The following is a 22,730-nucleotide window of genomic DNA, read 5'->3' as shown; positions in this document are numbered from 1 at the left end:
ATGCTGCCTGTGGCTTCGTTCTCTCTACAGCGATAGAAGCAAATAGTTGGTGACTGACTTTGTATTTGTGTTCTCAGTGTGTGTGTGTGTTCACATATGTACTGACTAGTGGATTGGCTTGTGCTTGTGGGGTCTGTCTTTGATGAGGCCACCTACCTTCTGCCTTACTCCATAAATTAAATATTAATCTATCTAAAACATCCCTGCACAGGAACATCTAGACATGGCCAAGGCAGATTGACCCTGCTATTACACACAGAAGTCAGCCTCTGTGCGCAGAAACCAGTCTTTGCACAGGCATTTGAAGTGAGGGACCACCATACTTGGGCCTGTTTAAGAGCCTGGCCAAGCCATGTATAAAGAGCTTAGAGACTGTCGAGAAATTATGAATTCCTGTGATGGTGCCTGAAGAGTGGAGATCAGGATGCAGCTGTGGATGCTCAGCTGGTTTGGAGGATCTGAGTGTCCATTCCTTCTTCTCCTTGTGCTCCGCCTAGATACCCACAGACACAAACTGGACCCTGTGTGTATGGAACACCATGACCAAAAGCAACGTGAGGAAGGGCTTTACTTACTTGACTTGTACATCATAGTTTATCACTGAGGGAAGTCAGGGCAGCAACCGTGGATGAATGCTGCTGTTTATACAACCTGCTCAGAGATTGTACTGCCCACATTGGATTGGATTTTCCTCCATCACAAAAATGCCCCAGTCTGATGGAGGCAATTCCCTACTGGAGGGTCCCAGGTGTCAAGTTGATAACCAAGATTAGCTGTCACAAACCCTGCACAGATGAACCAAACCTCTGCCAGAGATCATCCAGATGGTGCAGTGGAGGTAGGTTGGAGCTTGGCCTGCTTATTGCCAGTGCCAAGAGAGTCCCGAGAAGCCTACTGGGTTTAGTCTCAATTTGTTGGGGGTCTTCAGGAAAGACAGCTCTAGAAGGTAGCTAGGGAGGCTGCAGTTCTTGATAGATGTCATAGTCCTCTTATGGGAAGACATGGGACGCTGGTCCTCTGCTGGGCAGGAGTCCAGCATAGCTCTGGAGCCAGGGCAAGAATGCTTAGTAGCATAGCTGTGTTTCTCCTCACCCTGCCATACCAGCTCTGCCACCTCTGCACGGACCGTGAGCACCTGAGGGGCAGTGCCTCTTACCTGAGGACTGCCTGGCTGCTGTTCTGGGGTCACCTTGTTTGTGATACCTTTGCTCCAGCACCAAGACAGGGCACAACTTTTTCTGGCTGTTGTCAAGGTGTGTGACTGTGTGCCAGCCTATAGTAGCTGCACCAAGGACTATGGATCAGGGAAACTGTTGGCATTTTCTTTAATGACGATGCCTAAATCCAGATGATAAATCCGCAATAGGTTTTTTCATTAGCTGGCCTCTTGTGGCTGCCTGTGGCCAGAGGTTTAGTGACTGAGATCCATAAATACACCAGGGTTTTGCTTTGTTTGTTTTGAAGGAAGATCTTGATATATATATAGAGATAGATAGATAGATAGATAGATAGATAGATAGATAGATAGATAGATAGATAGATAGATAGATAGATATGAATGAGATCTTGATATATATCCCAGGCTGGCCTTGAACTTGCCTCAGCTTCCCAAGTGCTAAGATTACAAGTGTGCATTACTATACCTAGCTTTTCCATATTTTTTAAACTCTTCTCTAGAAATCCCATTTTGCACCCCCAAGAGACAGGCTATGGAGTGCTAGGGGGAGTGTGGTCATGTCTGCACACACCTAAATCTTCTGATGGATACTGAAGAGCCTGAGCTCTACCCTGTGTTCCAGGTTCAAGTCAGGCTGGGCCAGTAGTGATCATGAATAAGTTGGTAAATTGGACTTCTGTGCCAATCCCAAAGGACATAGATGCCCCTGGCTGCATTGGGGAGTTTGGGGAGATGAGAGATGGGCTACTGAGGTCACCAGGGTTATAACTAGGACCATCTTCTCAGCCTTGGCAAAAAGAACAGAGAGGGCCAAGACTGTGAATGTGGACATGGAGTTGAAAGCACTGCCTTCCCTCTTTGTTGGTTTCCTGCCTTGGAAGAGAGGCCTGACTAGATAGATGGGATGGCAGCAGGCTGTTGGGCAGGGACTCAGTGGCAGCCACAGGCCTGGACTACCATGTTGCGCTCCCTGCGCAGGATGACATTATTGTTTCTATCATAGTAGAGCAGAGAAATGGCACTCAGCTCAGTAGGCACACAGCACACCTTGGGGATGATATCTGGCTTCATCAGATGTACCTAGTAGGGAGGGATGCAGGTAGTACATGATGAGCCTGATGGTCCCAGTTCCCACCCACTACCCTTCCCGTGCCTTTGACTAGCTAGAGCAGGTCCCTCCCTGCACATTTGCTCTGCCCACAGCTCTCAAAGACACAGTCCTGGCACCTGGCTTGGAGGTGCTGATACACAGCCCCTAGGCACTCTCAGCCTTTGGTCCATGGTCATATCCACTTTGGAGACTCAGATAAGCTTGCTGGTCTCAGCACTGGGTACAATGGGGCACCCTCTGGAAGCCCACTGCCCCATACTGTTCTGTGCTTTACTATATCTCCACCAGGTTAGTATCATCTGTGGAAGGGACAGTCTCTTTTAAAGATTGAACTAGAAATGTTCATGGAACAAATGGATAAATTCAAGAATACGCCCCCAAGCTTATGTGGCTCAGCCTCAGCTTCTAAGGTGAGGCTTTCTGATGTCACTAAGCTTGAAACGGGTGCCAATCCTTCTACCCATCTTTAAAGCATTCACTTTCTGCCTTGAGCATCTGTCAGGACAGCAGCTCCAGGCACCCAGCAAACACCAGTGGCCTTTGTGAGAGGTCACCTTCATACTGACTCAAAGCATCTCCTGTCCTGGTGCTCCTAATGTTGTGCTGATCCTCCCAGCCATTAAATTACTTAGTTGCTACTTCATAACTAATTTTGCTATTATGAATCATCAAAATGTATATACCTGATATATATGATATCTGATATGTGACCAGACCCCTAAAGAAGTCATGACCCACAGGTTGAGAACTACTGCTCTAGAGTGTCATTTGACTAAATTGCCTATTAGGTAAATACAAGGCCAAGGGCCATGGGGTGCTAGGATTCCAGATAGAATGTTCTAGAAGGAAGTCTCAACATCAGATTCTACAAGCACAAACATATGGTCAAAAAGCGGTTGTGGCTGCCTTCTACTAGTAACTTCTGCCATCACTGAGTGTCTGGGATTGCAGGCAGCCAGGAAAGAAGTGGGGAACAGGCCAGGGGAGGAGCCAGTTCCCCAAAGATCTGAGGTTTTCTGAGTTGCCCCGCTAGGCATAATGGGTGAGCACATGTGAACTTCAGGCCAGATCTACCAGGATACACAGGACACATGTTGGGTCCTGCAGGCCCAGTGGGCACCTATCTGTTGTGTGCTCTCATGTCTGTTCAGACACCCATGTGAGCAACACCGTTTACTGATGGGCAGAAACCAAATGTCATGGCTGAGTCTGCAGAGAACATTCCCTTTTACCATTGTTCTTTCCTCCCTCATGCCTGTCCAGCCCCTCAGGTCCCAAGAAAGGCACTGTGATACTGACCAGGGCCTGCATAGTGGCGTGGTTGGTGGAGTTCATACAGGAGTTCAGTGGGTAGATGCACTCCCCAGCACAGTAATAGGCGGAGTAGCCCTGGGGGGCAATGACAGAGTCCTGTGGGTGGGAAAGGGGGGGGTCACATTAATGCCCTTCCATAGACCATCATCAGCATAGCACCTATCACCGGATGACCTGAGGCTGTGTACCCTCATCCCCTCACCCCCTCTCCTGATTCCTCCACAGCTGCCCCTATGCCTCCTGCAGCAGCTGTAGCAGGAAGAGCCCAGAGGCCCTGCCCACCCAGCCTCAGTTTCCTTGTTGGAGTGCTGACTGCTTACTGGGCAGAGCCCACTGACCACTTCCGTTTTCATAACTTTGATGCACATTAAAGGCACAGTAGCTCCACCCCCCACCCTGGAGACACCAGGGTCTGCAGGTAGCAGGCAGAGGAAAGGCAGAAATTACCAGCCAGCCAAGGTCACGGAAGCTGACATAGAGCTCATGCCTGCGGCAAACTTCTCTGCCGTGAGAACCGTGGCCATCATCTGCAGGGACGAGAAGGTACAGTCTATTCAGGGGTCCTGCCCTACAGAGTTGCCATGGGTACTCCCAGTGGTGATGTGACAGGAGGCACATTTACAATGAAGGACAAGAGGAAACTAAAGCCCTGGAATCACAGGTCCCACTTCTGGATCCCTGCTCGTGCCGTGACCCAGCTCAACAGTCCTTCTGTGGCTCCATCACCACAGGCTATGGCTGTGTTCAGCAAGATCTCTCACCTTGCTGCCTGGGGGGCCTCCAGACGTTCCAAAGAACACCCCAACAGGACCCCAGGGCACACACAGCTTCTGCTTTCCTCTGCAGACTGTTGGTTGCAGCCCACCCTCCCTGCTAAGCATACTCTGGGGGACAAGGGCTAGCTGAGGGACTGGAAGGTACTCCACTCTAAAGAAGGCCCCAGATCCCAGCCTTGCTCTCACCAAGGATTCCTAGGTGTTTGTTGGAGTGCGGCAGCTGGTTGATTTGATTTAGCTGCTTCTTCTTCAGTGGTCTTGCTGTTCGAGGGGCCCGCACAGGACTCTGGTTGGCCCTGAAGAAACCAACCATGAAAGGCTGTCTGGAGCGTGGTGCTTGTCGTCCAAGCAGACCAGCTAGGCCAGGATCTATGCTGTGCCCTGGAAGACAGAGACAACAGAGAGGGGAGGTGGGGGGGACTTGACTTGTGGATGGTGGCATGACACCTATGAACCTGTTTCCTCATCTGGAGACCAACCCAAGCACTCCAGCCAGCAGGTCTGAGGTGACAGAAACAGGGACCTCCGTAGCCACAGGAATTCCTGCTAGTGATAACCTGACATAGACTTGGGAAACATTTGACATGTATCCAGGGGTTTACCCATTAATTTCCTCAGTACATTCTCATGGTACCCCAAGTCATAGCCTACTACTCAGAGATTACCAGAGTCTTCTGCCAGTGATGCTCAAGTTTGGGGGTGGCTTTCTTGGTCTGATGACCCAGTACCCTGGTCCTATCAGCCTGCACTTTCCATGACACACCAGGTCATGGCAGCTTCTACAAGGACAAACCTTGGGCTTATTCTCCCAGCATGGCAAGCTTGCTCATCCAAGGGTAGGGCATTCACTGCCTCTCAGATTCCTACAACCAAGGCTCCAGGCAGAACCGGGACAGAAGTCAGAGCAGTCACAAAGTCAAGGGTTCAGTTCACATCCTGCTAATTCCAGTGCCAACTGTTTGCTCGCTAGGCCAGCCAAGGGCTTCAAAGAAAGGAAGGGGCTTCAGGGAGACAGACCAGAGACCTGTCCACAGGAAGAATATGGAACGTATACAGGGGATTTCACCCCAGATCCACTAAGGACAGCAGATGCCTCCATACCTACACCACCAGCTCTGGGTTTGCTAGTGGACCCTGCCTGTGTCCCCTGTCCTTACTAAGCACAGAAGCACTCTATTACGCTGGCATGGTTGTCCAGCCTACAAACACTCAGAAGGTAAAGGCAGGAAGATGGGGGGGGGGGGGGGGACAGGAGAGAGTTCAGTCCTCTTCTGTTACAACTGAGCTGGAAGCCAGCATAACCTCCTGAAATCCTGCTCTTCGAAAAAACAAAACACCAGATCTGGTTGCTAGTAGGTCGTCTCCACTCCAAAGGATGGCCCCATATCTATGTGTAGATGGCAGGAGAGACTGTACTTCGGTAATAACCAATAAGAAGAAAGGGAAGCCGACTGGGAAACATTAGAGGAAGGAGAAGTAGATATGTATGAAATCTTCAAAACATAAGCATAAAGCATCATTGAAAACCCAACCAAAGAGTCAAACAGTATAACAACCACAGAATCGGTCTCCAGAATACCCACAGCACACAGCAGCTCACGTCGATGTTCACCTCCCATCTGCAGTCAAGTTCCCTTCTGGTGTCACCATAGGACTCAGAACCATTGCCCTTCTGCCCGTGTGAGATTCCTCACACCAAAGCCTGCCTATGCTCACGTTATATATCACTAACACAGCACCGTTGTTCAGCTGATTGTCACAAGCACCAATGCACACACACATGCATGTATGTGCACAGATAAACTCTCAGACACTGAGGTGGCTCAGAGGAAGAGTTCTTGCTTAGTGTGCTCAAGGCCCTGGACCCCACCGTCAGTACTGGATAAAGTGTGAAAGAACCCAAAAGGCTGAGGCCACAGCTCAGTGATAGAGCGCCTGCCTACTGAGTACGAAGCATTGGGTACAATCCCCAACACAAAACCACAGTGAAACAAAACACACTCGTACGTGCATGTACACTTGTCTGTTTACACGAAGGGCTCTCCCAGGCTCTTCCTTACACACTGAGGTCAAGGCCACTGTCTGCCTGCTGCGGACAGTCCGCTCAGAGGTGAGCCCTCCACCAAGCTGGGCTCCATACCAGATGCTCACCAACCACTTGAAGGAAAAACTCATCAATTCAACCTTTGACCTATGACGTCACCTGCCACCAACAAATGTGGAAGCTGTGAGATTTGGTCCCAGAAATGTGGCCGAGAGCTGTGGGGCAGGGGTTGGGGAGCTGCACAGGAAGGATGGGGTGCAGAGTGAGGATGGTGGGGAGCAGGGGATGTGAGGAGCCAGAGTTTCAGGCACAGAGGGAGCGCTGGGAAGGTCACAGGGCCACACACTGGGAGGACAGAGCAGCTGTGAGCTGGAAGGGCCTTGAAAGCCACAGTATCAGACCCTACAAATGACCCAAGGGGCAGCCTTGGGCCCAGGGCAGGCCTTGGCTTACTTACTCAGAAGTCCCAGAGCCCTGGCTGCTGGGGGACACAGAAGCCATCAGTGCTCCAGACTCAGTCGCATGTTTATCTTTTGTGTAACTGGTCTCCCAGGCTCTTCTGGGCACACACAGAGCAGCTTCAGAGCAGCCCTGGGCCGAACTCCTCAAAGCCAGAGGGGGGAGCTGCTGTGCGGAGGTAGAGGGGTGGAGGGCTGGGGTCATTTGGAGCCTCTCAAAGTAAGGTGGGCTGGACTGAGAGCCTATGGGTGCTGCTAAGCCAAGGTTCCCATTTTACAGGTTCACAAATTAAGACCCACTAAATATCCACTCCTCAGTGCCTGGAGCAAGCAGCTGCAGACAGCGACTCCTACCCTGCCCAGCACAAGGCAGAGGCCCATTGGAGGCTGGGACAGAAGCTGGGAGGGACTGGGGCTGCTCCTTTCAATGTTCTGTTTCTGAGAGTCCTGGAGAAGCTGCTCCTTGGCCAGGCAATAGTGCACCGGCCCTAGCAGCTCTGCTCCTTGTCCCCCATCATTAGATTGGACCCTAACGTAGTGGGTACCAGGCTGCCCAGCTCTGGATAGAAACACATGAGGGGGTGGTGAATACTTTGTCAGGGCGAGAGCACGTGTACACACACACACACACACACACACACACACACACACACACACGCACACCCCACATGCACACGCACACACATATACACACACACACACGCACACACACACGCTCGCACACACACACCCCCCACATGCACACGCACGCACACACACACACACACACACACACCCGCACATGCACATGCACGAACACACACACACACACACACACGCTCCCACACCCACACACACCCCACATACACACACACACACACACGCATGCACACACACACACGCACACACACACACACACACACACACACACACCCCACATGCACACGCACACACACACACCCCACATGAACACGCACGCACCCACGCGCGCACACACACACACACACACACACACACACACGCACACACACGCACACACACACGCACACACACGCACACACACACGCTCGCACACACACACCCCCCACATGCACACGCACACACACACACGCACACGCACACACACACACACTCTTCACTTTAGTTTCGAGCTCACAGATTCAGAATGACAGATCGCAGAACTGCCACACTGGGGTCAGGCAGTCAGGCCAACGGGACTTCCAGGACAGTGTCACTGAGGTGCAGCAACAGTGACAATGCACTTCACCAGGGAAGAATCTATCCATGCCATTGGTTAGATTCCACTCCACCTGTGCTGAGCCCAGCTTCTTCCTTTACACACACTGGGACTGTTAGTGCACAGTGGGTCTTCCAGGTGGAGTGCCAGCACCAAGCATCTTCCTGAAGTCAGATTCCCACAGGAAACACAGGGACACACACGAGCTCCCAGGAGGAAGTTGGGTGCAGGCAGATTTCAGGGAAACAAAATTAATAACAGAAACAAGGACCCAAGAAGACAATGCAGAGGGACAAGATGGAGGGCTCCTCCTCCCGATCCGGGATCCACAGTTCTGTGTTTCGTGGCTGCAGTGAAGTAGCACCAGCTGCACTCTGGGTAGGATGCCTTCCTGTCCCATGTTTTCCTCCATGTTTCCTGACTCAGTTATGAGGGCAGCACTGGTGTTGAGACTCCCAGGGAACCCTCTGCAGCCTGGTATGTGAATGTCACAGAAAATGGGAGAGGGGGATCAGTGTTTTCAATGGTTAGGGACAGGACACACAGGCTCAGGTTAGGGTTTTTAATTAAGGTCACATGGCTCTCACTAGACACCATCTAGCAGAAGGAAGGCGGAGGAGCCAGTGTGGCACAGTGGTCAGGTGCTGCTAAGGATGTCCAGTTGTCACTAACTGGAAAATCAGCCCTGGAGGGCTCCTCAAGCATCAAGTTTAATCTGCTGCATGGGCTTGAGGTTGGGGGACACAGCAAATGAACAGGCTGTGGTGGCCTTGATGTCATCTACCGACGAGCCCTCCCACAGCTCCACCAGCGTCAGCCCCTTTGAGTGGTTCACTTCAAACACCGCCTTCTCAGTGATGATGAGGTCCACGCAGCGCTTGCCAGTCAACGGCATGGTGCATTTCTTCAAGATTTTGGGCTGCTTTGTCTTGGTACAGTGTTCCATGGTGACTACCACTCTGGTCTTTTTACTAGACACCAAGTCCATGGCCCCACCCATGCCCTTCACCTTCTTGCCTGGCACCATCCAGTTGGCCAGGTCGCCGTATTGAGAAACTTGCATGGCCCCAAGCATGGTCAGTTGGAGGTGTCCGCCACGAATCATGGCAAAAGAGTCATCGCTGGCGAAGAAACAGCCCCCGGGAACCACCGTCACTGTCTGCTTGCCTGCGTTGATGACGTCGGCATCTACCTCATTTTTCAAAGGGAACGGGCCCAAGCCCAGGATTCCGTTTTCACTGTGCAGGTAGACGGTCATCTTGGGGCTGATGTAGTTGCTCGCCAAGACAGGGATCCCGATGCCCAGATTGGCATACATGCCGTCCTGGAACTCCAGAGCCGCGCGCTTGATGATGCGCGTCCTGGAAGGGTCATTGTCTTTGCTCCCGGGCGCGGGCTTGCTGTCACGTGTGGTTAGGCGCTCGATGCGCTTCTCGAACTTCGGCCCCTTGATCACGCGGTCCACATAGATGTTGGGGATGTGGATGTCTTCCGGGGCGAAAGTACCAACGTCCACGATCTCCTCCACTTCTACCACCGAGATGTCCGCGGCCTTGCACATGGGCACATTGAAGTTGCGCGCGCTGCCTCTGAAGATCACGTTGCCCGAGCGGTCGGCTTTCCAGCCCTTGATCAGTGCGAAGTCAGCGCGGATAGCGTGCTCTAGCAGGTAGAAGCGGCCCTGAAACTCGCGTACTTCTCGCGGCTCACTTAGAGTAATCAGGTGGCCATCGGGCGCGTACCGGATTGGAGAGCCCCCTTCCTGCACCAGCGTTCCGTAGCCTGTGGGCGTGTAGAAGGCGGGCACGCCAGTGCCACCCGCGCGGATGCGCTCGGCCAGAGTTCCCTGCGGCGTCATCTCCAGTTCCAGCTCGCCCGCCAGGTAGAGCTTCTCGCAGAGCGCGTTCTCCCCCAGGTAGGAGCACACCACGCGCCTGACCTGCTTGGAGGCCAGCAAGATGCCCAGGCCGAAGTCGTCCACGCCCACGTTGCTGCTGACGATCTTCAGGTCCTTCACGCCCTTGGTCTTCAGCGCACCGATCAGGTTCTCGGGGATGCCGCAGAGCCCGAAGCCCCCGAGCATGACGGTCGACCCATCCTTGACGCCCTCCACCGCCTTCACCGGGTCCGTGTAGAAATGGACACTCCCGCTGCGGTCCGAAACATAGCGGCGGATAAGGCGGTGGGGCAGCGCAGGTCGTGGGCGGAGAGCAGAGACCCCACGTGGGAGCGCCCAGGCCAGAAGCCTCAGCGCCGCCATCTTCCACAGCCATCGGGCTCCCAGCTCCGGGACAGAGAGAGAAAGACCAGGTGCACTTTGGCAGAGCAGCGCTCTGCGCTGCGTCACAGAGCAGGGAGGTGGACACTGCCAGGGATGGTCGTGGGTCTCACTCAGCCGAGGACACCCTTGGCCATTCCTGCTGCCCAGCCTGTCTCTCAAGAGCCTTGGACAGACACTTCAAACCCCTGCTTAATGCTGCTGACAAATGGCAGTGAGCACCGGGGCTCCACTGTACCCAAGAGAGCTCGCCCCAGGGCAGAGGTGGGGATGGGGCAGTTCCAGGTTAGGATCCCCCCTCCTGGAGGGAGGGGCTGAAGTTAGCGCATCTTTTAAAGCCACAGTCCCATCTGTCACCCCCTGATGTTAAACTCTAAACTCTCCCAGGGCTGTGCCACGTTTCCCTAACTTAGAGTGACCCCTGCCCGCCACCTCCCTGTCCTCCCTTTCCAACCTATCTTCCAGCCTTTTGCTGGACTCCAGAGAGACTGTTCCTGCCCTGTTGTCCTTTCTGTCCTCCCTGCCCGACATAAGGAAATGTCCCAGGAAACCCCTGTGAGTGAAGTAGAAACATCTGTACCCAAGGAAACAGGCTTCCCTGCTGAGTTACAACTCTGCAGAGCTGTGATAGCTCTGAGCTCAGGAAACCTGGGGTGCAGATCCCCCCACCCCTCCTTCCTAGTACAGAACCTGTCAGAGTGGAGGCTTGCTGCCCAGAGAGAAGGACCCCTTTCCTGGAGGGGTCCTGGTTCTCAGGAGGTCAGTTGCTATGTATGAGGTGGACCAGAAGGCATTCCTGGCTGGGGCCTTCCCATGTCCAGGACCTCACCATTCTGCCCAAGTCCTCAATAAAGGCTAAACACCTCCCTCCCAACACCCCCACAGTGAGAGGTCTCTGTGTACTAGCCCGGTGGCCTCTGCTGGAACCACCTCCCAAGACCCCAGGGCAGCTCCCTGCTAAGTCCTGGAGTCTCACCATCCTCGGTTTCCACATAGAGGCGGAGTCCTAGGTCCTTGTGATGGTTCAGCAGCCATCGGTCACTGGCTGCTGTGATGTCCAGCACCAGCCAGCCCTCGTCCCCAGATCGGAGCGTCTGAAGATCCAAAAAGAACAAGTCAGACTCCCTGTGGACATGAAAGGACAATTAACCAAGGGCTGAGGAGGTTGGCACAGCTGCTTGTATCTTGTGCCTGCCTGGGGACCACTCTCAGAGCCTCTTCCCTGCTTGACTCTGGGCTGGTGTCTTTGGTTCCACATTTCCCTGATAATCAACCCTTGACATTTTAGAGTCCATGTGCTGATAGGGACACTGGCTCAGTGCTGTGACCTAGTGAGGGCCCCACAGCCAGAGTGACAGGGCAGGAGTTTCAGGCCAAACCCCTTTCTCATGTCTGAGGCCCCTTTCCCAGGAGGCTTCCCTTTCCTTTCTTGGAAATGCACCCCCTGGACAGGACCCCTGCCAGAGACCAGGAGGCTATGAGGTGGGGTGGGCACTGGGCAGAGGGACGGTACCTGTTGGAGTGCTCTTGGACCACTTCGAACATGCTGATGTGGAGGGTTGTGTTGAGCGGGTGGGTACTGGGTTCTTTGTAGATCCGGAACTCAGCAGCTGTGACAGCCTCCCCAGCAGGGATCTGGGTTAGGTCAAAGTGGAATTCCTTCCAGTGTGGCTCCTGGTAGCCCAGGGTACGGTCGCGTTCCACTGGAAGACAAAGTGGGAGTGGGGTCATCACCAGGAGCCTGGATGGCTTGTGCTCAGAGTAGGACCCCAGGCAGCCTGGGTGGGGCCCATGCTTTCTCTACACACAGGCTTGTGGTCTGCCCTGGGTGCTCACCAGGTTTCAGGACTTGGGGCTGTGGGAAGCTGAGGATGTGCTCAGCAGGCCCCTGGACGCACAGACAGTCACAGTGCTGCCTCTCATAGCCCCCAGGCTGGCGGCAAGATGGACATTGGTCCAAGGTAGAGAAACAGCTCCATTCCAAGGAGAAGCCCTGTGGACAGGGATGTAATTGGCTGAGCTTCAGTGGGATAGAGGACTCCCAGAGCCTGCCTTTGTCTGACAGCTGAGCCTGGCTGGCAGGGCTGTGCTTCAGTTTCCTTCAGTGTTCTGGGTAAGGCTGTGCAGACTGCAGGCCACACCACAAGGTCAGCAGCAGAAGGGCCTCAGGGAAGGGAGGGACACAGTGCCAGCAACCAGAGGACAAAGGACCCACATTTCTTCTAGGGGACATAAGGAAAGTGGAAGAACAGAGGTAGAAAGAAATAAACATTAAAGAAGGATGACAAGCCTGGGACAGGCCATAACATCCTGGAGACATCTGCCCGACATGGCAGGGTTTCTTAGCAGTTAGCAGAGGTGCTCTATTCACAGGACAGCTGGTCTGCATGGGTAAGGGGAGTGTTGCCTACCCACAGACCCACAGCAGTGAGCCAAACGATCCATGCGTGCTTTAGCATGAGTGCAGTGTTGGGAGAGCTACAGTCTGAGAGTCCAGGTAGGAGAGCCCAGGGTGGGTGCAGCTGTCAGGGCAGAGGCCAAATCTGAAGAACAAATCCTACTTTTATCCAACCGCACACACATGCCTAGGGAGGAATATTTAGGGAGCATCCCTGCACTGTTTTGTTTTTGCTTTTTGTTTTGTTTGATTTGTATTTGTTTTTGTTTTTGTCTTTTTGGCAGGGGGCTAGAGGGAGTTGGGATTGAGACAAGGTTTCTCTGTGTAGCCCTGGCTGCCCTGGAACTCACTCTGTAGACCAGGCTGGCCTCGAACTCAGAGATCTGCCTGCCTCTGCCTCCCGAGTGATGGGATTAAAGGCGTGCACCAGATTCTTTCGCTCTCAAAGGCTGACATAGCTATGTTTCCAGAAAGCAGGGGTTAAATCAGCCGTGTCTTCCCCAAACCTAATAGAGATTTTAATTACATCTTTCCAAGTCTTTAACAATTTCCTCTGTGGCTACTAGGCCTGCTGATCACAAGCTAGGTTCTTGAAAGCACTAGTAAACATGGAGAGGGCTTTCTGTCTTTCTGTGAGGACTTTAAGGCAGTAATGGCTGGGCTGGGGGGTGGGGGTGGGGGTGGGGGTGGGAGAAACCACAGTGAGCAAGACAGTTAAGCTCAGCACTAAGGAGGTTTAAAAAAACAAGAGAGGAACCCTGGTGTGGTAGTGCATGCCTTTAAGGCCAGCACGCAGGCAGAGACAGACAGAGCTCTATGAATTCGAGCCAGCCTGGTCTACACAGGTACACAGGCTGGGGCCACACGGTGAGACCCTGGCTCAAAAAGAAAAAAATAGAATGTGATGATTAAAAAAAGAAATCTTGTAAATGTGTGAGGTGTCGGGTTTGATCATAGCATCATTGCCTTCCCCTACCCCAAACTAGGCAATGTCATTTCTTTGTAGGTAGTATTAAGGAGCCACGGGTTCCAGAATGATGGAGACGGGTTGAATGCTTCTCATAGGGTGCTTCTGGGTCAGCCTTTGAGAAAGTCACAAGTAAGATCAGACAGGTAACTGTCAACAGATAAGGCATGCAATATTGACAGAAATGCTGTGCAGAGGCATTTTGCAAAATCGTGTGAATTGACAGTTCTTGCGTAAGTATCCCAGACGTGTTGGGCAAAACCACGAAAAGACATGGTAAAAGCAATGTCCTGGCCACAGAGAAAGCTATACTTGGCTTCTCCAGGTATTTGTGCTGGTTAGCTTATGTCACTTTGACAAAAGCTATTGTTATCTGAGAAGAGGAAACCACAATTGAGAAAATGCCTCCATAAGACTGGCCTGTAGGCAAGCCTGTGTGGTATTGTCTTATGATTGACATGTGAGGACCCAGCCCACTGTGTATGGTGGCACCACCCCTAGGCAAGTAGTCCTGAGCTGTGTAAGTAGGCTAAGCAAGCCACGGTGACCAAGCCAGTAAGCTGCGTTTCTCTGAGGTTTCTACCTCAGTTCCTGGCACCAGGTTCCTGCCCTGCTTGATTTCCTGCTCTGACTTCTGTCAGTGGTCTGTCCCCTTCCCTTGTGTCGTCAATGGGTTCTGTCCCCGACTGAGGTGCCCATCTAGATGGTAGCTCTTTAGGGCAGTGACTGAACATGTCCGGTAGATAGTGGACCTGCGGCAGCCTGTTCATCAAGCCGCTGTGTTCCGTGGACAGAGGGTGAGCTTCTGCTCTTCCCAGGACTCTGGCTCAGCGTCCATCACTCTCAGCTCCCAGGGCTGGGCTGCTGCTGCTGGTCTGTGCGACCATATCACAGGGAGTCCCCAGTAGATGCTGGGATGCCTGGGCTTGTGAGATTCGCTTCCTTTCCTGATGGGACCCTTGAGGGTGGGGACAGGTTCCTCAGGCCCTGAGGAAAGGGGGCTGGGTCTAACTGCCCTGTGCTGCTGGTACCAACGGCTGAGGGGCCCACCCTAGGCTCCTGAAGGACCTCAGAGGAGGGTGGAGCCCTGGGGTTGGTGACCTGTGCACTCTGCACCTGAAGGAATTTCTCCCACTAGGAGCCTCAGCGCTGTGGTGAGGCCCAGCCTCCCTCCTGAGGTATTTTCAGCTGAGTCTCCCTCCACACTGGCTTTCTTCACAGACCATTTCCATAAATGGCTCTGCACACATAATTACCGGGCCAGTCCTCAGCTGGCTCCAGACCCCAAATTAAAAAGGAACACCCGCACAAGCAACCACATCAAGTCTGCCGAGGTACAAAACAATTCCTAGGGGATGTGACGGAGCACCAATTCCTCCAGAAGAAACTCAAGAATGTGGCCCATGATGACACATCCCCTCTTGCCTGAGGGAAGAGGAGGTGGCTTCCGTGAGGTGGTGGCCTGAGTGTTTCTCTTCTCCACGACTCATCCCAAGAGGAATCCCCAGCAGTAGGAAAGGGTGGGCACAGTTTGGGTAAGAACTGGGGTCTTCAGGGCTGGGGTTCAGAGAGAGGAGACTGAGGCCCAGAAAAGGTTCTTTGTCAAGGTCACACACACTCAAGGTCCGTTAACATGGCCTTTCAGACTCAGCCATGGAAATGAGTGGACCTGGAGTTCAATAGTAGCATATTGGGATGGAGGTGACTCTCAACATGTTCTGTCCACAAGGAAGCCACCTTCCCCTGCTGGGTCTGATGGATCTGGGGCTATCAGAGATGTGCTCAGTGCTAGCACTACAGGGATGGGGATGGCTGACATTCATCCCACCGGATGCAGCTCTCCGTGCTCCCTGACTCCAGCTGGGCCATCTCCTTTCCCTCTTGCCAGCCCGCCCTGAGCACCACCAACACACAGATGTGCTGTAGCATGAGGTGGGAACGAGGGCTGTGGAGAATGTAATCTGGCCTGTTTCCATATTGTTCAGTTTCTCTAGAACCAGGAAAGATGTGGGCTAGCTGTGAGCCCAGATCTGACTAGCAGAAAAAGCCAAACCTCCTAAGATATGTAGCACCATTCAAACTGAGGAAAGCTGGAGGAGGTTGTGATCTATCAAGACTTTTCATTAATCCCTGGGAGGCAGAGGCAGGCAGATTTCTGAGTTCAAGGCCAGCCTGGTCTACAGAGTGAGTTCCAGGACAGCCAGAGCTATACAGAGAAGCCCTGTCTTGAAAAGCCCCCCCCCCAAAAAAAAAAGAAAAGAAAAAGGAAGACTTTCCAAAAATGGAGGTGTTCTTGAGTGTAGCTCGGTGGTAGAAGTACTTGCCCAGACCCTGGTATAGCTGTCTCGTATGAGGCTATGCCAGTGCCTGGCAAATACAGAAGTGGATGCTCACAGTCATCTATAAGATGGAACACGGGACCCCTAATGGAGAAGCTAGAGAAAGCACCCATGGAGCTAAAGGGGTCTGCAACCCTATAGGTGGAACAACAATATGAACTAACCAGTAACCCCAGAGCTCGTGTCTCGAGCTGCATATGTAGCAGAAGATGGTCTAGTCAGCCATCACTGGGAAGAGAAGCCCCTTGGTATTGCAAACTTTATATGCCCCAGTATAGGGGAATGCCAGGGCCAAGAAGCAGGAGTGGGTGAGTAGGGGAGCAGGGCGGTGGGGAGGGTATAGGGAACTTTCGGGATAGCATTTGAAATTTGAAGTGTATATAAAGAATATAATAATAATAATAATAATAATAAGAAGAAGAAGAAGAAGAAGAAGAAGAAGAAGAAGAAGAAGAAGAAGAAGGAAGAAGAAGAAGAAGAAGAAGAAGAAGAAGAAGAAGAAGAAGAAGAAGAAGAAGAAGAAGAAGAAGAAGAAGAAGAAGAAGAAGAAGAACTTGCCCAGGAAAGGCAAGGCCCTAGGAGAGAAGAGACGAGGTGGTTTGAGCTGCCTTTTTTCCCTTTCTCTTCCTTCTTCCCTTCCTCCCTCCCTCCCTTCCTCCCTCCCTCCCTCCCTCCCTCCCTCCCTCCCTCCCTCCCTCCCTCCTTTCTTGCTTTCTTGCTTTGTTACTAGAGTTTGCATTCAGGGTCTCAGTAAAGTTCCCAGGCAAGCCTTAAACTAGAGATGCCTCTGCCTTGGCTTCCAAGTGACTGGGTCTATAAGGCAACAACATTAGGCCCAGGTCAAAGCAACTCCATTCAAGTAAACCCAAGCTGCAAAGAACCAAGTAGCCACTAATAACAAATTAATTAATATGAATAAATTGTGGGCTCTTCATTCAATCAAATGCAAGTCCAAAAACAAGACCAGAAACAAGGACCAGGGAGCTACTAGTAGCAAAGGGCTTGCCGTGGAGGCATGAGGTTGGAAATTCAGACCTCGGAACCAATGGGAAAAGCTGGACAGGCAAGGTGGCTGCTTGTAACCCAGTACTTGGGGAGCAAGGCAAGCTGGCTCGCTAGACTTGATGGAAGTAGTGCACTCGGCAGTAAATAAAGGGATGGCAATCAAGGAAGGCACCAAACATCAGCTTCGTCCCTCCCTGGCAAGCACTCATGTACACAAATGCCCACACACATATGAACGTGCATGCACATATGTACACATACGCGTTCGCATAATTAAAATTTAAAAAATTCATTTTGAGATAAAACAGGCCAAGTGAATTTTTGCCAGTAAAAATCAAAAAGCCTCGAAGGATTGGCTTCTAAAACCGGAATTCCCATAGGATGGCTTGAATTTCATATATTGACTATGTGAGTCCAGTTTATGAACAGGATTCTCAGCTTACAGTGTGTATCCACATTTAGTGTGGTACAGTAGCTCTTACTGCATCTAGGTGCAGGATAGGCCCCAGGCTGAGGATAAAGGCAGCTGCATGGCAGGCATAACATCAGATGCAAATGAACTGCTGTATGGCCTTGGGACTATAACAACCCTCTCTGAGCCTCACTCTCCTGCGGCAGTACTTGTGAATGCAAATGCAGGAACAGATGTGGAGGTCTGGGCATGTGGCCAGACAGCTGTCATCTTACTCAGCCCTGGCAGCTCCTTAAGATGAGCACTTCGATCTCACAGAAGGGGAAACTGAGGCTTGGGGGAGTGGTTAGGAAAGGCCAGATCATAGAGTAGGCGCAGCGTCAGGATGGCAATTCTTTCTGTGTGAGTCCCAGGTCAGAAGACCCTTGGCTCAGGTCCTCTTGTCTCCAAACTTTGTATGTGTGTGTGTACGTGTGTGTGTGTGTGTGTGTGTGTGTGTGGTCCCTGACAACCATCTTCATGGCACATGTATGCATTCTCTGTCTCTCCCACTAGAAGCTCATCTCTAAAAGAACACAGGCAATGTGACTGTCCCTGCAACTGGAACCAGGAACCAGGCTTTCTGGCACATAGTAGGTGCTGTATGACTACTTGTGGGAGGGATGGATGAATGAATGATTGAATGAATGAGTGAATGAGTGAGTGAAGAAATGAAGGAATTCCCTGGGTAAGAGCCAAAGGAAGAGACCCTGAGGTCAGTGATGAGAAAGGATCTGTGGCCGCAGAGCTGGCAGGGGCAGAGGGAGACCACGGCCGGGTCTCTCACACAGTCTCACACAGTCTCTCTCTTTCATACCTGGACACCACAGTTCATTGCTGCCCCTGCCCTTGGCCATCGTAGGCCTTGGGAATAAAAGCTCCTGGGCTGGGAAAGGGGTCAATGCATGTGCTGATGGCTCTGTTGTGATCCCGCATGGACTCTACCTGGCTTGCCAACAGAACAGCATCTGGGAGCATGTGTGACACACAGGGCTTGGTAGCCACCAGGTAAACATCACTGTGGTTGGGAATGTTTACTAATGTGGCCAATGTGCCAAAATAAAGAAGGCACTTTGATTGAGTTCCCCATGCTGAGTCTTCACTGAACAAAGACCTGGTTTGTTTGTTTGTTTGTTTGTTTTTTGTTTGTTTTTTGGTTTTTTTATTTTTTTGATTTTTGAGACAGGGTTTCTCTGTATAGCCCTGGCTGGCCTTGAACTCAGACATCCACCTGCCTCTGCCTCCCAAGTGTTGGGACTAAAGGTGTGCGCCACCACTGCCCGGCTAAGACCTGCTTTTTAGTTCCATGGATCCTACTGCACACTCAGGTAAAATGGTAGGAAATACAATCCATAGTTTGGAATTCATAACTATGGATGTGGCTTTGGACATGCTATGTGTGCCTGGGCTAGCCATTTAACCTGAGTCCATAAAGCAGGGATTCCCAAATAATTCACATGCTGTTGCTAGGAGCCAACAACAAATGGAAGAAGGTGAAAGGTCAAAGATCTTCTGGACTGGAAGAAAATTCTAAGCTTTCGGTTGGCTTTTAGCATCTAGGTTTAAATGTCTACAAGACAGACACACGGAACATTGACCTCATGCCCCCTTTCTGTGCTTGTATGACACAGGGTCTCACTCTGATGCCCAGACTGGCCTTGAAGCTGTAGCAATTCTCCTGTCTCAGCCTCCTGAGTGCTGGGATTACAAGCATGAGTCACCATGACCTTGAGAACTATGTTGTCCTGTGTACAGAGCGGAGCTGCTGGTAGCATAAATAGGGATCATCAGGGCTAGGTTGACTCTCCACCGGCTTTCTGCTTGTCCATTTGTCACCTCTAGTGATCTACTAGGAATCCCAGAAGGGAGTAATGTCCAGCCTGGAGAGAGCAAATGACATCCCCAAAGGCCCATTTTGGTATTGGGCCCTGCTCTGTTCACAGCAGCTATTCCCACCAGGGCTGTTCATGTCTTGACCCAAAGAGAAAGTTGGGGGAGGGGAGTAAGGCCTGGGCTGGGTGGTGACTCATTTTGATCAGAGATTCCCCTGGGGACATTCTTGGGCAATGCTATGCTCAGTTTTTCTATTCCTGCACTATAGGTCAGCCTGTCCTGAGGATGGAGAGCCAGTTTCAAGTCCCACATGTAGTGTGTCCTAAGGACGCAAGCCTGGTCTTTAAGCAGAAATGTTGGTTGTATCGAGATCCCACTGGCTGCAGCCCCTCTTAGCCATGGGCTCTCAGTGCTGCCAGAGAACCTTCTTGTCCTTCACTGTGCTCCACCCCCACCCCCTCCCCCAGACCCCTCCCCCACTCCCACCCCCACCTCACCTTAGCCACCAGTAGAGCAGAGAGCAGAGGTTTGGTTGTCCTTTTCCTACCTTAAGGTGGCCTGCCGCTACCCACCCCCACACTCTGCTTACAGTCTGGAAAGTTCTCCTTCCCCTGGAGGGAATGTCACAAAACTGAGCACTGGATGCAGACCCACGCAGCCCGGGCCTTATCAGGTAGTTTCCAGGCGGCCACTGCTTTCCTCACCTTGCCTGGGAAATAAGAGACTGTGCCTGCTGGGAGGGCGAGCAGCTCCTCGGGTACAGAGGCTGGTGGCCATGCCAAGGCCCTTCCTTGCTTGCCCTGCTCTCAGCTCAAGTCCTGGTACCCAGTCCTAGCCCCAGGCTGTCTGTTACAGACAGGAGCAAAGCAGGTAGGGACTGAACCAACAGTAAATGCTTATGGCTACAGATAAAAGTTTTGGGGAAAAGACCTTTAAGACTCGTAGGAGAAAGTGGTCCTGATGTCTACAGGTCCCTGGAGAAAGGAGGAGCCACGCTTCGGGAGAATGGACTCACAGCTGCCCCTTGGGTCACTCACTGGCCTGAACACTCTCCGTGCCAGGCCAAGGTCCAGCTGCTAGGGCCCAGGCCCACAGGACTACAGTCATGTCTGAGTCTGTCCACTCCACCTCCTGACACTGCACCCCACCCACCAGTTCCTACTACACAGAAAGAGCCCGCCATCCGGGCGTGAGGGTCAGCTCTGGTCACTTTGATATGACCACAGGTTTCCACACTGAACTTTGTCCCTCTCTTCAGGGCTGCTTTTATCACAGTGACAGCATCATTTACTCATCAGTCTCCCCAGGACTGACTTCCGGTGCCACCTAGGGGACCTGGGCATCACCAGATAACTACTCCTAGGCATCATGGTGAGACAAGGCCTGGGGAACCTGCGCTAGCACTCAGACCTTCCAGTCCTGACCCCTGTAGTCCTTGCTTCCCGGGTGATGAGTCTGCCACATAGCGATTCCCTAAGCAGGGTCCTCACGCTCCTAGAGGCCTATCCCCAGTCAGATGGCTAGAATAGTCCCTCCAAGACAGGAAGCCATGCGCTCTCCACGTGGAGACTGCGGACACCCTGGGTCCCTCTGCACACTCACCTATGTTGACAAAGCTCATAATCAGGTCAGCACGGTCCAAGTGAGGCTGCGGGGTCCCACCGCCACTGTCATCCGTCATGGCACGGTACAGGTCCAACATAAAGAGGGGCGCAGACGCTGGCTGCTGGGCAGCCCCGACCGGTGCTCGGGATCGGGGCCGCCCCGGCAGCCCCAGCACCTCCCGAATCTCGCGCTGCATGTCGCGGGGCTCGCGTACTCCTAGTCGACGCTGGGGAAAGACGTGCGGGGGATGCGAGAGGTGACCGCCGCCCAACACGCACAGAGCCAGGCCCAGTAGCCATAGGAGTCCCGGACGCGCAGCCATCTCGGACGTTTAGCGGACTCGCATCCAGCGACGCCTCGACGACAAGGATGGGACAGCGCCGCGGATCCCGAGTTCGCACCTGTCGCGGGCAGCTCTAAGACGACTGCGCTCCACGCGCTCCGCAGGCAGCAGCCCAGCCTGTAGGTCCCGCAGAGCAACGTGGGCCCGCGCGGTAGGGAATAGCGAGTGTCCGGAGCAGGACCGACTTTCGGGGACTAGAACCCGGAGCGCTTCCTCGGCTCCTCCCCTTAGTGAACTCAACCAATGGGGGCTCTGGGGCGGGCCCGAGCGCGGACACACGTCTACAGGGTGTCTGTACCGCTACTACTAAAGGTGGGGGTGGAGGGAGCGAGTGGGACCCGGAGGTAGGTATCACCGGTCGGGGAGAAGCCATCATGGGTGTCCTGGGCCCCCATCCATCTGCCTGGGCACACTCCGGGCTCCGCGCGGAGACGTCGGTGTCTCTGAAGCAGACACCTGCACCTTGGAGCGAATTGCTTAGAGTTGGGAGAGCGCCCAAGTCCGGGAGCTGGGGTGGGCCCCACATGTCTCCGGAAGCGCCCATTGGACTGGCCGTCGGGGCGGGGCGGATGCCAACCATGCCTCGAGGGTGGGGCACATTCTGTCGCCAGAAGCTGCCAGGGCCCGGACTCCGCCGCTCCTGTCTGCTAGGTGCCTTCCCCGCTGTCCGGGGAAGACGCCTCCTTCACCGATGAGCGCTGGTTCTGTGCGCCAAGCTATTCTCTGCCAGGCCCAGACAGACCACACTGCTGGCTAATCCAACCTCAGATTGACTCTGGAGTATCCGGGAGGGAAACCCAGGCACACAGAGCTTAAACACCTTCCCTCAGGCCGCACAACAATGGAACTAGAAAGCTTCAGGCACTGGGTGGTTGGCTGCTGGAGAGGCTACCAAGAGGGATATGCGTTAAAGGGCTTAACAGACAGTGCGCTACATAAGGGTTTTGACCAACTATGAATTCTTTAGCGTGGATTCAAAATAATATTCCAAATAAATCACACCACCAAAATCATCTTGATGTGATCCCCTAAACGGTTTAAAAAAAAAAAAAAGATTTATTTATTTATTTGATGTTTGTGACTACACTGTCGCTGTCTTCAGACACACCAGAAGAGGGCATCAGAATCCATTACGGATGGTTGTGAGCCATCGTGTGGTTGTTGGGAATTGAACTCAGGACCTCTGAAAGAGCAGTCAGTGCTCTTAACCACTGAGCCATCTCTCCAGCCCCTCAAAGATTTAAATGTCAATTAAATCCTTAATGCAATCTTTCAGTTGTGCCTCAAGCACACACTAGTCTTATAACCGAATCAACAGGTCAATTTCCATACTATTTCAAAGTCCCATAAAGACAATGGATATGCCAACTAACCATTGAAAATGGCTAGGTGAGACAGAACAAAGATACTGAAGG

At 52.6% G+C, this 22,730-nt stretch overlaps 2 protein-coding genes across 3 annotated transcripts; both read right to left on the bottom strand.

Annotated features, from left to right (window-relative positions):
* Window positions 1-550: 550 nt before the first annotated feature.
* Bmp8b (bone morphogenetic protein 8b) lies at window positions 551-22,337 on the bottom strand. 2 transcript variants are annotated; one of them, XM_011240420.2, is made up of 8 exons: window positions 21,143-22,337; window positions 20,970-21,105; window positions 11,888-12,077; window positions 11,351-11,499; window positions 4,565-4,759; window positions 4,050-4,129; window positions 3,588-3,698; window positions 551-2,257 (listed from the first exon to the last, which is right to left on the bottom strand). In XM_011240420.2, exons 1-8 carry the CDS (start codon window positions 21,269-21,271, stop codon window positions 2,108-2,110), a joined length of 1,140 nt encoding a protein of 379 aa, XP_011238722.1. In that variant the 5' UTR covers window positions 21,272-22,337; the 3' UTR covers window positions 551-2,107. The 2 variants fall into 2 exon arrangements, with proteins under 2 accessions (XP_011238722.1, NP_031585.2); NM_007559.5 differs by having other exon boundaries at window positions 20,970-21,484.
* Window positions 8,645-10,397, bottom strand: Oxct2b (3-oxoacid CoA transferase 2B). The gene has a single exon (NM_181859.3). The coding sequence runs from the start codon at window positions 10,354-10,356 to the stop codon at window positions 8,794-8,796; it is 1,563 nt and encodes a 520-aa protein (NP_862907.2). The 5' UTR covers window positions 10,357-10,397; the 3' UTR covers window positions 8,645-8,793.
* Window positions 22,338-22,730: the final 393 nt, after the last annotated feature.

The sequence above is a fragment of the Mus musculus genome, chromosome 4 (assembly GCF_000001635.26).
Source record: "Mus musculus strain C57BL/6J chromosome 4, GRCm38.p6 C57BL/6J".
Classification (NCBI taxonomy): Eukaryota; Metazoa; Chordata; class Mammalia; order Rodentia; family Muridae; genus Mus; species Mus musculus.
This window is presented reverse-complemented; position numbering and strand designations above follow the sequence as displayed.

Coding starts and splice junctions, on each gene's coding strand:
- Oxct2b (NM_181859.3), bottom strand. CDS start 10,356: ATGGCGGCGCTGAGGCTTCTGGCCTGGGCGCTCCCACGTGGGGTCTCT.
- Bmp8b (NM_007559.5), bottom strand. CDS start 21,294: ATGGCTGCGCGTCCGGGACTCCTATGGCTACTGGGCCTGGCTCTGTGC. Junction 4,760..11,350: donor CTATGTGGAAACCGAGGATG/GTGAGACTCCAG, acceptor TCTGTCTTCCAG/GGCACAGCATAGATCCTGGC. Junction 4,130..4,564: donor CAAACACCTAGGAATCCTTG/GTGAGAGCAAGG, acceptor TCGTCCCTGCAG/ATGATGGCCACGGTTCTCAC.